Raw genomic sequence first — 14,334 nt, forward strand, 5'->3', positions numbered from 1 at the left:
GTCATTTTAAAGAGGTTTTTTTATATTTATTTACCTGCACACAGCCCCTGAAGAGGCACGATAAGGGACTGGAAGGCTCCTTGGTCTAACCCAGCATGGCTGTTCTTTTCTCACAGCCTCTGTGAGAAGGAAGGGGGAGAAGGGGAATGTGGATGTCAGGAAGGGAAGGCACTGCTGGATGTGAAGATGCCCCAGGCCCGTGCCACACCACACTGCTGCCAGGCAGCAGGAAGGGGCCACCCCCCACATCTGCTGAGCAGGCCCCCAAAACCCTGCCTGGTCAAGCTGTACCAGCAAGAAACACAAAGGAGAGATTCTGTCATCTCTGAAGGAAGACTGATGGCTCAAAAACTGAAAGGTTTAGCATAAAATGCAACTGAACTGAACTGATTTCATTAGCTGCACCTACATTTTGTTGTTATTTTTCATTGTTGCTGCAGCACTGCCTAGGGACCTGAGCCTTACAGCACTACAAGCTGCAAATAATCCTAAGAAGATTGTCTCTGTCTCAGAAGCTTTATAGGGTAAGCAAAAGACAAAAGATGAAGAGAGCAGGAGGAAAAAGCCTTTAGTACACAGAGGACATCGCTGGTGCTGTATTATTCCTGGTGGAGAGATGCAGGACAGTCTGGAGCAGCATCCCAACACAACCAGAGCCAGAAACAGCTACAAGTGCAGTAGAAGAGGTGCATGGTTCTGTTATGATCTGTGACAGAGGGAAGGGGACAAGAGGTTGCAGCTCCCTTTGCCCTCCCAGCAAATCCATAAATAAGAACTTAAGGCTTTGTGCCATGTGTAGTGATCCACATCTGTGCAAAGTGAGGATAAAGCAGCGTTCCTGTGCTGATGAAGTGTCCACACTAAAGAAACCAAACAAACAAACAAACAAAAAAAACCCCAACCAGGTCCTTGATACTGTCTGAAGTACAAATAGTGCCCATGCTGGGTTTTAATGTAGGCAGCCCCCACCTGTAAGAGGAAGGAACTGGAAGCAGCTGGGACTCAGAGACCTAACCAGTAATTTATTTGAAAGAAAGAGTAGTTTCAACTGCAGGGCAGTAGCAGCCAGTCTAACAGCAGGCAACTGATCCAATGCAATCTGGTAAACAGGCTGAGCTACTATTTCTGAATCACTGCCTCACAAAAAGGTCCCATCAGGTCTCGATTGCTGTGTGGTTCTGCAGGCCTTGCTGCCATTCTGCAGCCCACGCAGCCTCTAGCTTCAGAGAACGTCTTAAATGTTTCATAACCTTAAAATCCCAAGCAACCTAGGAGAGCTTGCCTGTGCTTGTTTTATTTATGTTGCTGATGGGCTTTTCACAGTGATGAAAAACAGCTTCACTGCAATGCTTAAGAAAGTCAGGATGTAATGTTCTGGTCAGGAAACACTATGAGAGGCTGACAACCTTGGGTGGCCACCCATTGACTAGAGAAGAAGCTGTTGGACTGGGAAAGGAACCCCAGTCTGTGCACTCTGCACAGGCTGGTGTTACTGCTGAGCTCAAGAGAGGAGGGAACTTACATGTGTCTCCACATGGGTTTGCAGCTGAGCTGTCTCTGTCCAGCCCCAGACATGGAGGTGGTGACTTATGATCTACCAACACGATTGTGGAGGCAGAGGAGTACAGGCAGGAGGGAAGGAGACCTCTCAGAATAGAGAAAACTGGAGCAGAGACATCTGTCCCAGAGGCTGTAGCTGTGCTACTAAGCTAAACAGCAACAGGCTTGGTCTCTGGCTCCGAGACCAGTTGGCACAGCTTGTGGCCACGCTGTTGGATTGAGCTGGTCTTCAGAGCAGGTCTGCCACACACCAGCACCCACTATGAGCAGCCCCTGCTCATCCTGCGGTCCTGGATCACACCAGCCAATTATTGGGTCAGTTGAATGTTGGCCCAGATCAACTAGTCAAGAATGTAACACTGAAGAGGGAAGAGATGTTCCGCTGCGATCCTCTTTGCTGCAGGGTCCTGCAAAACTTTTCTGCCTCTTTGCTGGCATTGCCTTACTGCTGGCTGAGGAGCAGGATGGCCAGAGCACAGGCAGCTACTCACTGCACTTGAGACCCTAGATACTCCTGCAGTCTTCCAGCAACACTGACCCACTTCCAGTGTCCTCTGAGGACAATGCGGGGCAACTGCAAGGGCAGGCTGTGTGGCAAGAAGCAGGTCCTCCCAAAAAGGCCAGCAATAATGAAAACCTTTTACAGCCAAGGCTAGAACTAGCCACATCATCACGTAGCTCTGGCCCAGTTCCACAGAAGTCCCATCTGGTCCTTCCTCTGGGCTGAACATGCACTGCCACAGGCTGTCCCACCACGGCCCTGCTTTACCCTGCACACAAAGGGGTTCAGCCCCCAGCTCCTGCCCTGGCCTGAAGTACTGTGACTTGTGCTGGCTGCTACAAAACACCTTGCACACACAAAGGCTTTAAACACCCTCTAGACATACAGGCTATGATCTGGAGGTTCTTTGAGGGTGACAAGATTCTCCCATCTTGGAAAGTTGTTCTGTTTAGAGCACCTACTACTGAAAATACAGCAGTAACAGCATCAGGAGCAAGAAAATGCAGGCTTAATTTGGGGGGGGGAGGGAAGCACTAAAATATTTTCTGTCAGTTTGCCGATGCCAAATTTACAGTTGGACAACTTTGTCACAGTGATGAATATGCAGGTCTCAAGTTAGTAGCTTCTTCCTTATAAATCAGTCAGCTTAGCCAAACAGTCCTTATTTGCTATTGAATATATCTGATGGCAATAATTTAGGGAAGGTGAACTGGACTGTATTTGCAAGCTGGATCTGCTGTCTGAAGCTATCACTGGAGGTCAGATGTCTTTTTTCCATGCAATTCCCCATCTCCCTTCTGTGCACTAGTTCTGTGACGTGCCTGACAGCATCAGTGGCTGTGAGGAGAAAAGGGCATGTGCACTTCCAAATGTTGGGACATGCCACGCACCTCACAGCTCTGCCATGTACTCCCCACTTGAGCTCTGCCCTTCAGAGACCCGCTGCTGTCTTGGGTGGCACAAGCAATAATTATGAACTAAGACAGTTCACACATGAGCTTGCTCTAATTTCCTTGGGTAAATCCTCAAATGCTGGCATGCCACAACTTTTTTCCTCAGTCCTTTCTTCTGCCATGGCTCTTTTGTCGACGATTCTGGCTTCGAGTGCCTCCTATATTACTGCTGAGCTTTGGAAAAATCAGAGACAATAGGGGATGTTCCCTGCCCCTGCCCCTTGACAGCACACTCTTCTGTAGCTTCCTATACAGAATTATATATTCCTTTACTTTGCTTAAAACTCCATCCAAGTCATGGCTAAGCTGTAAGCATTTTTTTGTCATTAAAACTATATACTGTAGGCCAAATATAGACTACCTGCATAGAAACCTTGGAGGGCTGTAATCTCCAAGGTCCTGTACAAATGGTGAGAGTCAAAGTAACCATATTGATGTGAAAGAAAAACATCTTGATTTGTAATAGCTGGGATTTGGACAACACCTGTTAAAAAACAAACAAACAAACAAACAAACAAACAACCCAAGCAAAATAACAATTGTGTAACACATTCCTATATTCTGGCTGCAGTTATGCCCATCAACAGATTTTTCTCATCCATGAGCATACCAGGATGGTTTGCACAGGAAACAAGTGCTAGTGCCAAGCAGATGTACTTGTTAAATGTGGTCACCGGTGGCAGAGCCACCAAACTCAGGAGCACATTCCAGGCCCTGGCCCTGGGCAGGGCAGGGGTGTTCCACAGTGCTTCTTGGTGCTGCCTCAGAGAGGATCTGGCCCTGTGCATTTCATCTCTGCTGCATTAACCATTTTATTTAGCACATACTTCAGTTCCCCAGCCTCTAGGCTGCAGAAGCAAGGTGCCAGACTTCAGCCAGAGGGGAAGGACTATAAATAGAGCGGGCTGGGCTGCCACAGGCAGCTTTTGGTCTGCTTAAGTTTCTTGTTTAGCCTGGGAGAAGCAGAAACCCAATCTGCTGAGGAGATACAGCACAGTACAGGCACTAGCACCAGCTCTTCTCTCCAGCCAGGAACCATCTTCCATTTTTTAGGTACACTGCCACTTACCCTTCCTGAAGGGGGACAGGGCTTCCCTCCAGCTCTCTTAGCTTTTTGCAGACTCTTGCCATGCATTTTCATGAAACCAGCTACTCACAAGGGAAATGCATTCCTTCGTTTTCAAAATAATAAAATGAACCCCAAAATTAAGTACCCAGAGGTGACACACATTTTAACTTTTGGAGGACCCTGGAGCTTTACAAAATGTTGATTTATTCTTGCTCTGATTTGTATCACCACCACATAGGCTCACTAGGAGCTCATCCTGGCGTTGTTTAAGGAAGGGACATTTTTTGCTGCAGGCTGAGTACGTAATAAAAATACCACCAAGAGTCCAGTCTTGCACTCAGAGTTCTTTGTTCTCCCTCACAGGTACCTATACTGGGAGCTTCTTCTTCCCTTACTCTGTGCTTAACTCAGAATCACTATTAAAGAAAGAAACCAAACCATCTTTCCACCAATTTCTGTTGCCTAACGTACCTTTCAGTGAGTCCACTTTCTTTACAGCACAAAGCTAAGGGAGGCCATTTCTGAACACCACATTTTAGACTCAAAGCACTTGAACTGATTCCTTGAACTCCATGGCCCCAGCTTTTCCAAGCAAGCTGCAGCCAAGATGGCAGAGCAGCAGTTCCCCTGTTTGCTCCTGCTGGGACACACCCCAAGAGGGACATGTACAATTATTTTGGAATATGCTCTCAGCATTACGCTATGTACACAAGCAGATGGGATTACTTCTGTCAAAAAAAAAAAATCATATACTAAATATTACACTTGAAAGCAAACCATCAGGTCTTAAGGAAGACAGCTGGATCTCATAAATCTTCCACCAAATATTTAGCTTCCATCCCTTGAAAGAGCACTCGCAGACCAATGTACATCTAACGTGCTCCACAACCAATCTGGTTGCCACACCAAAGTGAAGCCTGCATGGACACCTGCCCCAGAAGATGGCACGAGGCATTTCTGACAGAGGGACACTCTTCACTAGCCCTCGCTCGGGGATCTTGGAATTCTGGGCTCAGGCTCAGCAGCTTTGGTGCAAGCCCTCAGCACTCAGAACCCACCTCACCAGGGCACCGCCGTGCTTCTGCCCACGCTGGGCACCTTCCCAGTGCCAACCACTGAGCAAAGGCCTCCCTCATGCACAGGGGGGGACTCCCACTGGTCAAACCTAAGGGCTGCTTTCCTGGAAGTAAGAGAATTTGTTACAGTTTCAGACACCTCTCAGTTTGTTCCTATTGGTTACAGAGATTGCATCCCTACGGGCCCTTCCTAAACCCCAGAAGCAAGAGATGAAATTTGAAGGCAAGCTAGAACAAAGTATCAGCAACTGACCCAAACCATGGATTTCCATGGACACATTTGGTTTATGTTCTATTGCAATTTTCCTGCTGCCCCCTCTCTGCTACACCAACATTAATATTTTCTCTGTTGCACAAGGTTCAAGGTTAAAAAAGGCCTGTGAGCCTTTTCTACCCACAGGTACCTGCACTCTTTCTCCTCAACTGGTTTAATCCATTAAGATACCCAGGAGTTACCGAGGACAATTTTATCTCACTCCTGTTTAGCTGGAATCTTAGATGAGGGAAGAAGTGCCAAGTTTTGCAGTCCAAAGCCATTGTGCTCTGCAAACCAGAGCCGAATGACAACACACAGGCAAATCTGTGTCCTGCTTCCCATTCTTTGGATGGGTAATGTTTCTAGGTTTTGGAAAGGTGGTGAGATGTGGTAGCAAACACAGAAGCATAAAGAAGTTTTTTACACTGAGGGTGGTGAAACACTGGCACACGCTGCCCAGAGAGGTGGTGGATGCCCCACCCCTGGAAGCACTCAAGGTCAGGTTGAACAGGGCTCTGAGCAACCTGCTCTAGTTAAAGATGTTCCTGCTCACTGCAGGGAGGTTGGACTAGACCTTTAAAGGTCCCTTCCAACTCAAACCATTCCATGATTCTAGTGTCCACTTTGGATCCATCAGCACATTCAGGCCTTTTAGACCTACCCCACCCTCTAGCATGTGACTTGCTGCAGCAGAGAACTCATCAGTCCCCAGCAAACTGCAGGGACAGATGGCTTTGGAAAGTGTTTCAAGCTGTCCCAGCAGCCTGAGGACACCACATAGTGCCAGCTCTGCATGTTTGGTTTGCCATCTCTCACTATCTCATCTTTCAGCTAGAGCTTCTCACCTCTCCTTCCAACCCTGTTTCCACTTCTACTTTCAGTAGTCTCTGGATTCCACGTCGCTTCCCCCATTTGCCACTTTCCCTAATATTTAGCCAATTCCTCTTCCTCCTACGTCTTGCTTGGACTCCAGTTGGTGGCAGGACCAGTACAGACAGTAGGCCCTAGCACCTCTCTCCACAGACAAGCCTCTAGTTTTCAGCAGCAGTCCCTGGGAGGTTAGGCTTGATGGGACACAGGTGACCCACCTGAATGTGTCAGATACCAATTCCTCCTTCCCAGTCTGAGGAAGTGGCCACACTGGGGCTTTTTTGTTGTTAACCTGGACAAAGGGATTGGGGTGGGACATTCTCCCATTGCAACTGGGCTTCAGAAAAGGTGAAATACTTTTATTTGCAACTTACACATACAAGTCTGCTGAAAGCTAATAACAGACAAAGAAGTGACAAATGAAATCACTAGAGCTGACTGAAATTAAGAAAGGCCCCACCATGCATCCACATGTAGAGAACAGTAACTGGATGTGTCTGCTCACAAGAACTGGCAGCAGCACATGCTGGTAAAATCAAAAAGAAACATTAGAGATAAGGGAAATAGCAAAGAGAAGTTCAGGTGAAGCTGCAGTAAAAAAGCTACTCTGTCACATCAGGTTTTGAAGAAATCCTGATTCTGTTAAAAACCTCGAAAGACAGTACTTGGGCTACCTGTAAAGATTTTAACAGGAGAGGCAAACTGTAGTGACTTTTGCTGCAAAGTGAGTTAAGCTTTATCCAAGTACTGCACTCAGTTCTTCTAAACCTACACAAGTACACTACTCTAAATCACTGCATGTTTGAATAATACACTTTGTTCACAGTAAGACAACACTCCATATAATTTTATTTGTAGAATACCAAGCTGCAAACAGATACAAAACCAACAGAACAGAAAAGCTTGTTACAAAACCAAACTAAAACAAAAAACCAGTGCATTTTCCTCAAGAGTTTAGTTTCAATGTCATCTTCAACAGAAAGCTTACTGTATTAAACCTGAATATTTCAGCATTCATGATAGTTTCTATAGTGTATTAAAGAATCCTAAGTTACTTTCATAATATTTTAATTAATATACCAAATAACACAAAGAGTTTCTGTCAGGGAGTATATGGTAGTTTCCACTGCATGAGTGCAAATGGACAATACCACTTAAAAAAGCCAAACCACTTATCAAGTGTGAAAAGATTTGTACTGTGATTAAACCAAACACAAACAATTTAAAGTGATTTCTGAAATTACAGGTTGTGCTAACACAAAGGCACATTTTACTTTAAATCTGAATTCACATTTCTACAAGGTAAAAGTACTGTGCCCAGGAAATGTCACATCACTGCAGCACAGTCAAGCAACTCTAACTGCACGTATCTGAACTTTCAATAGAAAGATCTCATTTCTCTTTCTTTAATCCAGTTTTAATAAGGGAGAAATTAAATTAAAGCCAGGAGGGCTCTCCCCCCCATATTTACAGGCTGCAAACCATGCTGCGGTCACAGTACAAATTCTAGTTCTCTGTCAAATCTTATTGAGCTTCGTAACTATCAGCACCCTCACGGTCTGGTCGAAGGCACCACAAACACACAGTCCCTTTTTGTCAGGGCTCCAGTCTAGGCTCGAAATGGGCTGCGTGGACAGAGTCACGTTCTGCAGGAGACTGAGGGAACCTGCCACCCCCATCTCAGCTCCTTCAGAGTCCTTCTTCGAGCGCTGGGCCGGGTACTCGCTGGCAGGGAGAGAAGGAGAACAGCCACCTGCTCAGAACTGACTGATACAAACATCACCAGCCTCCTTATTGCCAAAAGAAGCGTTTCCTCTGCTCCACAGACAAGGCAAATAAATGCCTTAGAAATTATGAATAATCACCTCCAGCTATAGCCACACTGCATACTTATGAACTGTTTCATGGAAGAAAAAATTAGGCAGGAAATTTTGAATCCTGACACCTCTCTCCTATAGCCTTTCATTTTTTCACTGCTTGGCTTTTGTCAGAGGTGAGAAAATCTCATCTCAGCTGTCCCTCTGAAACAACGCACCTGCTTCACTGCATTGAAGATTACTAAATTATTTTGCTATGTAATGTAAGATTTAAACATAAGAATCATTAAAAGTCCAGGCTTTCAATATTCTCCTCGGACACAACTGCTGCCACATGAGAATTTTCAGAAATCCATTTTCTTCCACTTATCACCTTGTTAACCAAGGATATAATTAGATCTTGATTATGTGAAGAAAACTAGCAAGGGCAAACTTCACCTGTGGTGTTACCACATTCTTGTAGGGATTAACTCAAAATTCCAGATTAAGTACTGACAATGAAATCACCCATTCTACTGCATTTGTAGGAAATAATTTTAACTGATAGTCAGAACTTGGAAGCAGACCTCCACTCATCATTTTCAGAAGATTCTTTCTTAAAAGATTAAATGGTTGGTTTCTTATTGCCCTGTTGCAGGCTGGAGGGTGATCACTTACTATTTCCAGAGATGAAGGCTCCCAGCTCCTCCACTCGTCATGAATATGTCTCTGTTCTGTGGCAGGTGCCGAACCTGCCATATGGTAGATTTTTGTGCCTAATAAAAACAAAAACCAGCATCACACAGAAGTCAGACATGGAGGAGCTCCACAAGAAAGGATGCAGAGTCTTAAAATGCCAATCGCTTGTATGAGGAGAAGCCAGCCACCTCATGGTGGGTATGAGAACATCTGTTCTGAGGTACCTTCCCTTCCTCCAGCAACCTGCTGCCACAGCAGCGGCCAGTCCCCACGCAGGAGAAGCCACCTCAGGCTCCAAAGCACCCTGTTCTTCTGCAGGGGCAAGGCAGCAGCCCCACCAAGGCTCCTGCTCACTGCTGCTTCAGCTTCTCTGGGACTGGCCACGTGAGCAAGGTTAGAGAGGGAGAAGTGGCTGCAAAAGCACATCCTCTGCAACTGCTCCAGAACTACAAGAGTCCCAGGCTTTTAGGTGGCACAGTCACCACAAGGTTAATTTCATTGTCTGAGACCACACAGAATCATTGCTGTAAGGAAATATGCTACAAACACCATGCAAGCACAACAAACAACCTATAATTCAAATTTAGACCTCAGCCAGGGCACAGAAAGATCACACAGCAGCAGAAATCACTTAGGGGAAAACCCCAAAACACACACTCTGACCAGATGCAGAACTGTCTGCAGGTGCCCAAAAGGAAAAGCTGAAATGCAGTGAATGAAAGACAAGAAATTCCATCTTCATGTTTTGGTTATTACAAAGTAATTCAGTAAATACTTTGTTATGTAATCAAGGTACTTTCAGCAACTTATCTGCTTTGAATGGTGGTATGGAAAATATTAAAGATATTAAGCTGAAACTCATTTTTTTTTAATTTATGCAGTCTTGCAAAACTTCAGTACAAAAGTTTCTTTTCTCTAATTGTCATCAGATTTTGTTCACTAAAGAAAAAGATACTGTCAAAAAGATACTCATCAACACAGTGGTCACAGATGGAAGAAAAAAGGTTATAAGAGTTCTCCATATTTAACAGCCTCCAGGCCACCACGTCACACAAACAAGTGAAAGGACATACAGGAGAGATCATGATCCAAAAATGCTTTGTTTTGAAGAAAAAGAATGATTTCTTATGTCTCATGTGAGGTCTGGTGACTGCAGGATGAGCAGTGTTTGCAGAGGGCTCACTTTGTTCTGAGATATATTTAAGTTTCAAATCTGCATGCTCATCACAATTTAATATGGACTCCCAGACTAGGGACAGCTGAGTGCACAGAGGTGCAACAGCAACAAAACCCAAAGAAGCCCAAATATCGTGTTATGGAAGGGAGGAACCCTGGGTGAGTGCTGGCAGCTGGACACACAGGAGCCCTTCCACTGCTTGCACCTGGGGCTACACCACCACACAGCTCATGCCCCAGGAACCTACTACCCATCACAGACAACAGTTTTTAGACCTGTAGTACTTTAAAAGCAGATATTCAAAAAGTTTGTCTCCTGTTGCTATTAAGAAATCCTGTCTGCCCATACGAACTCTGAAACAGAAGCAAAACCTTTGGTTGGATGCTGGGTTCTCATGTCGAACACGTGGAATTTCCCCTCGAGCGATGTGGCCACCAGCTTGTTCATACTGATATCTTTTCTGTCAAACTCTAAGCTGCAAACCTGGAAATATCAAAAAAAAAAGAAACAAAACAAATAAATTGATCAAACATTCAGCCTTGAAATTTAAACACTGCTAAAAAAAAAAGGAGGATTTTTTCATTTGTAAATATATGTTGATCATTGGTTATTTTTACAAAATATGACAACATCCCAAATTTGGGAGTAACAAAATCATCTGAAAACACAAATCCGCTGAAAAATAACCCACACTATCCAGACCAAGGATCTGGGTAAATTTCAGTTAGACAGAGTCCTTTTAATTTTTCCATCTGACATAGCAGCTGGAATGAAAAATATTTGTATGGTTTCCTTACCCCATTCTTAATGTTGGTCTCCCATCGTAGTGACATGGTTCTTAAGTCAAACAATTTAATGTCCCCATTGTCATATCCAGCACATACAACACGTTCCTCTTGATTGTAAGCATTGCCTGGACACAGAGAAAGAATGAATCAGAACACAAACCCTCTTCAGTCTGTAGATTTCAGACCTCCCAAGACTGCAATTTCAACTTATGACAGAAAAATATCACTATTGGGATACTAAGATTTAATGAGCCAGCTGGTTTTCAGACCTGAAGGGGATAGAAAAAATACAGTTTCAAAACTGGCAGTCTGTTTCTCTTAAAAACATGTACAAAATTCTGCCTAAACCACACAGCCTAAGTACTGCACACTCTGTCAACCTACACAAATGCATTCCCTCTCTTTCAGCCTGCTATAAAACACACTCCTCAGAGAGTGCCATGGCACCTGAGTGGAAGGGGGTTCAGCACTTCCTTAACCAGGCCTCTGAGCATGACACGTCTGTGGAATGAGGAGACTTTCCTGCAGACCCAGGTGATGCACAGGAGGCCCTGGGTGCTGCCCTGGGTGCTGCCCTGGAAACAAACAGACAGAAGCAGAAGGCTGCTCCAAATGCTCCCAGCTGACAGGAGAGAGGGAACACGTCAGTGTCTGAAAGGAGATCGCCGAGAGCAGGCAGCAAGCCATGGACCTGCCCCTGGCTCAAGCTTCAGCAACTCAGAACTGAAGAAAATGTGTTACAGCTGCACCTTCTTGCAGGAAATGTCATCTCCTTACTATCCATCCTGTTATTATAATCCATGGATTTATTAGCAGCTTGTAAAACTTACTGCCCAACTCTGGAGACAAAAATGGAGCTAATCCAGAGCTACCAGCCTGCACAGAACACAAGCAGCTTGTTCTCTCCAAAAGACACATGCAGAGCATACATCAAGCTTCACTGTTGTCTTCAATTAACTCTTAGCTTCAAGGCTCTTCTCTTAAATTAGTGCCTTGGTGCTTGATTGCTGGAACTACACTTCAACAGTGATTGGTTCTCTGGGCACTGCTGCAACATTTACACTCCTTCAGGGCAGCACAGCTGGATATACTGTTTTTACATTCCCAGGCACAGCATAAAGCTTGCACAGCTTGTCTGTGAAATCACAGAACCATTTAGCTTGGAAAAGATCATTGAGTCCAACCACAAATGATGACGAAAGGTGATAAGAGAATGAGTCTGAAACCAAACTGTCATAAAATCATCTTCTTCTGAAAAAAGCATTTAAACAATGTAGATTTGATAAGGGTGAAAAGCAAAAGCTGCTTGGCCTGTACAAAATAAACTATTCCATAACATTCTGAAATACTCTGACAATCAAAGTCAGTCCTATTAGAGGGAGGAACAGTTATCATCTGATCAATTACCAAAGGCTACTGTCCAGCAGTCTCTCTTGCTCTCCCCCTGCACAGGCTCCATGTTGGCGACAGGAGTTTCTTTCTGTCTTGGGTCCCACACCTTCACAGTTCCTGTGAAAGGAGGACAGTGGGCTCTGTGTTATGGAGACACTCACACTGCATTCACCTCCCCAGGGAAGGCCTTTGCTATCCAGCCTGACCATCCAAAACACAGGAGCATCTCTTCCAATTCCACAAGGCCAGAATGCACTCAGAAAACAAACAAACAAACAAACAAACAAACCAGAAATAAAGCAAAAGTATTTTGTAAGGATATATTTTTCTCTAGCTGCTACTTTTCATTTATTTTGCTTTTTATTCCTTCTGTGCCATGCTCAGTGACAACAGCAGCTTCTAAAAGAATTAGAGGGAGTTTGTCCCAAGCAAGATGGAAAAGACAGCACGTGAAGAACTAGTTGCAAGAGCTTTGTAACTAGTTCAGATGGCAGGCTGTGCCCTGCCATCAAAGCTCGCAGGAGACTCTCTCAGAGGAACTGAAAAGACTTTCAGAGTTCACTAACTCACCATCTCGACTGCCAGTCACAATTTCTGGTGCACCTTCCCCAATTCCTAAGCCACCTACACCATCTATACTGTTTATGATCTCCTTATGACCTTTCACAGAATACACTGGTATTTCTGGAGCTTCTAAATTCCTAGGCAAGAAAGAAAAAGAACAGATGATAATGGCATCTTCCTCAACACTCAGGATTCGTATGAAAATGAGCAGCAACTCGAGAACAAACTCTGTAAGCTCAGACTAACAGTGGATACAAAATACAGATATCACCATCAAGAACCAGGAGTCTTTGAGTCCTTCTTTGGCTGCTGCTTTAGACTGGTCTGGAAGTTTTTGCTCAGTTCTGGATTTCCTTGTTTCTAAAGGCAGTTGTTGGATTCACCACAGCAACCCGTAAGAACCAGGTTTTTCATTTTCTCTTATTCCTCTTATTTTCAGGAAGTATAGAAAATAACTTTATTGACTGATCCCTACCTAGCTCTGGCTACTGCTCTTCAACTTCAGATGAAACCTGCACCCAACTGTGGGTTTCTCATTTCTTTCCCATGGATTCTCATCCTTCTAGAATCCTTCAGAATTTTATTTTAAATTTCAGCTACTGACTAGTCCATAGCCACCCTGCTATTCCAACAAAACAGAACAATAGTTCTTTGGCAAGGGAAATATAATAATAATAAAACCCTTTTGGACCCTTTATCTTTAATTGATAATCAATTTACCTACACAAACTAATTCTACAAATCATTCAGGGACCTGAAGGAACATTTGAAACTTCAAGATTAAAAGTATCTAGGTATTAAATTTAGGTTGAACACAACCTCTTATACTCCTGCATCCATTCAAAAGCCTCTTTTCTCAAAAGGACCTAGAATTTCAACAGGGTTTTGTAGCTGCACACAGATCATGGAAGTAAACTGGCACCAAATTAAACTGTTGTGCAGGATTCATGTTGTTTTTACAGAACAGGAATGGTCCAAATACAGTAGCCAGCGAAGCTTACGACCAGGTCCCAACCACATGCAGCATAAGGAGCATCTTAGACAAAAGCCAGCCACATACAGAAACATCTGGTCAACAGGCAGCGTCAGATGAAAGAGCCTCGAGAGAATGGGCGTGCTTACCAGATGTTAAGGTTTCCACCAAAATCTCCTGTAGCTAAGTATCTTTGCTGCAGAGATGTAGCACCAAAAGTTCCACATTTGATAGGTGTAGGCTTTTCAATCTTTTAAAGAAAGGATACATTCTGTGTTAACACGTGGGAAAAAAAGCAACACAACCACAGACTGCTGTTCTTGAGAGTACACGGGTGGCAGATTTCAGTGAAATATATGTAGAATATTCAACACAAAATACCATCAAAATGCTATCAAAAGCAAGTTACGGTTTGTGTTTATTTCTTTGGGCAAAGAGACTCCAGCTCAACAGACTTAAAAAACCCCTTTCACTTCAGCTTCATAATACTCAGAGGCTGCTGTCTCTGTTGATTTGCAAATATAATGCCGAGGGAATCCCCCCGCTCTTCACAGAGCCTTGCTGGCGCGCTGGGAAAGGGAGAATTAAGCCATTAGCTCAATTAATCCGTAAGGGAGATGTGTGTGCACCCTCAGTGCTTCCTCCTGACAGAACTATGG

General features: G+C 44.3%; 1 protein-coding gene across 1 annotated transcript; it reads right to left on the reverse strand.

Moving 5' to 3' along the window:
- Positions 1 to 7,803: 7,803 nt before the first annotated feature.
- On the reverse strand, positions 7,804 to 13,925 carry WDR92 (WD repeat domain 92; the record flags this gene model as incomplete). The annotated part of the gene is made up of 7 exons (XM_008936749.1): positions 7,804 to 8,011; positions 8,761 to 8,858; positions 10,307 to 10,441; positions 10,756 to 10,871; positions 12,154 to 12,255; positions 12,709 to 12,839; positions 13,825 to 13,925. Coding segments are annotated over 7 exons (891 nt in total), but the record flags the coding sequence as incomplete, so codon positions are not given.
- Positions 13,926 to 14,334: the final 409 nt, after the last annotated feature.

This window comes from Merops nubicus, unplaced genomic scaffold (assembly GCF_000691845.1).
Source record: "Merops nubicus isolate BGI_N331 unplaced genomic scaffold, ASM69184v1 scaffold37453, whole genome shotgun sequence".
Taxonomy (NCBI): domain Eukaryota; kingdom Metazoa; phylum Chordata; class Aves; order Coraciiformes; family Meropidae; genus Merops; species Merops nubicus.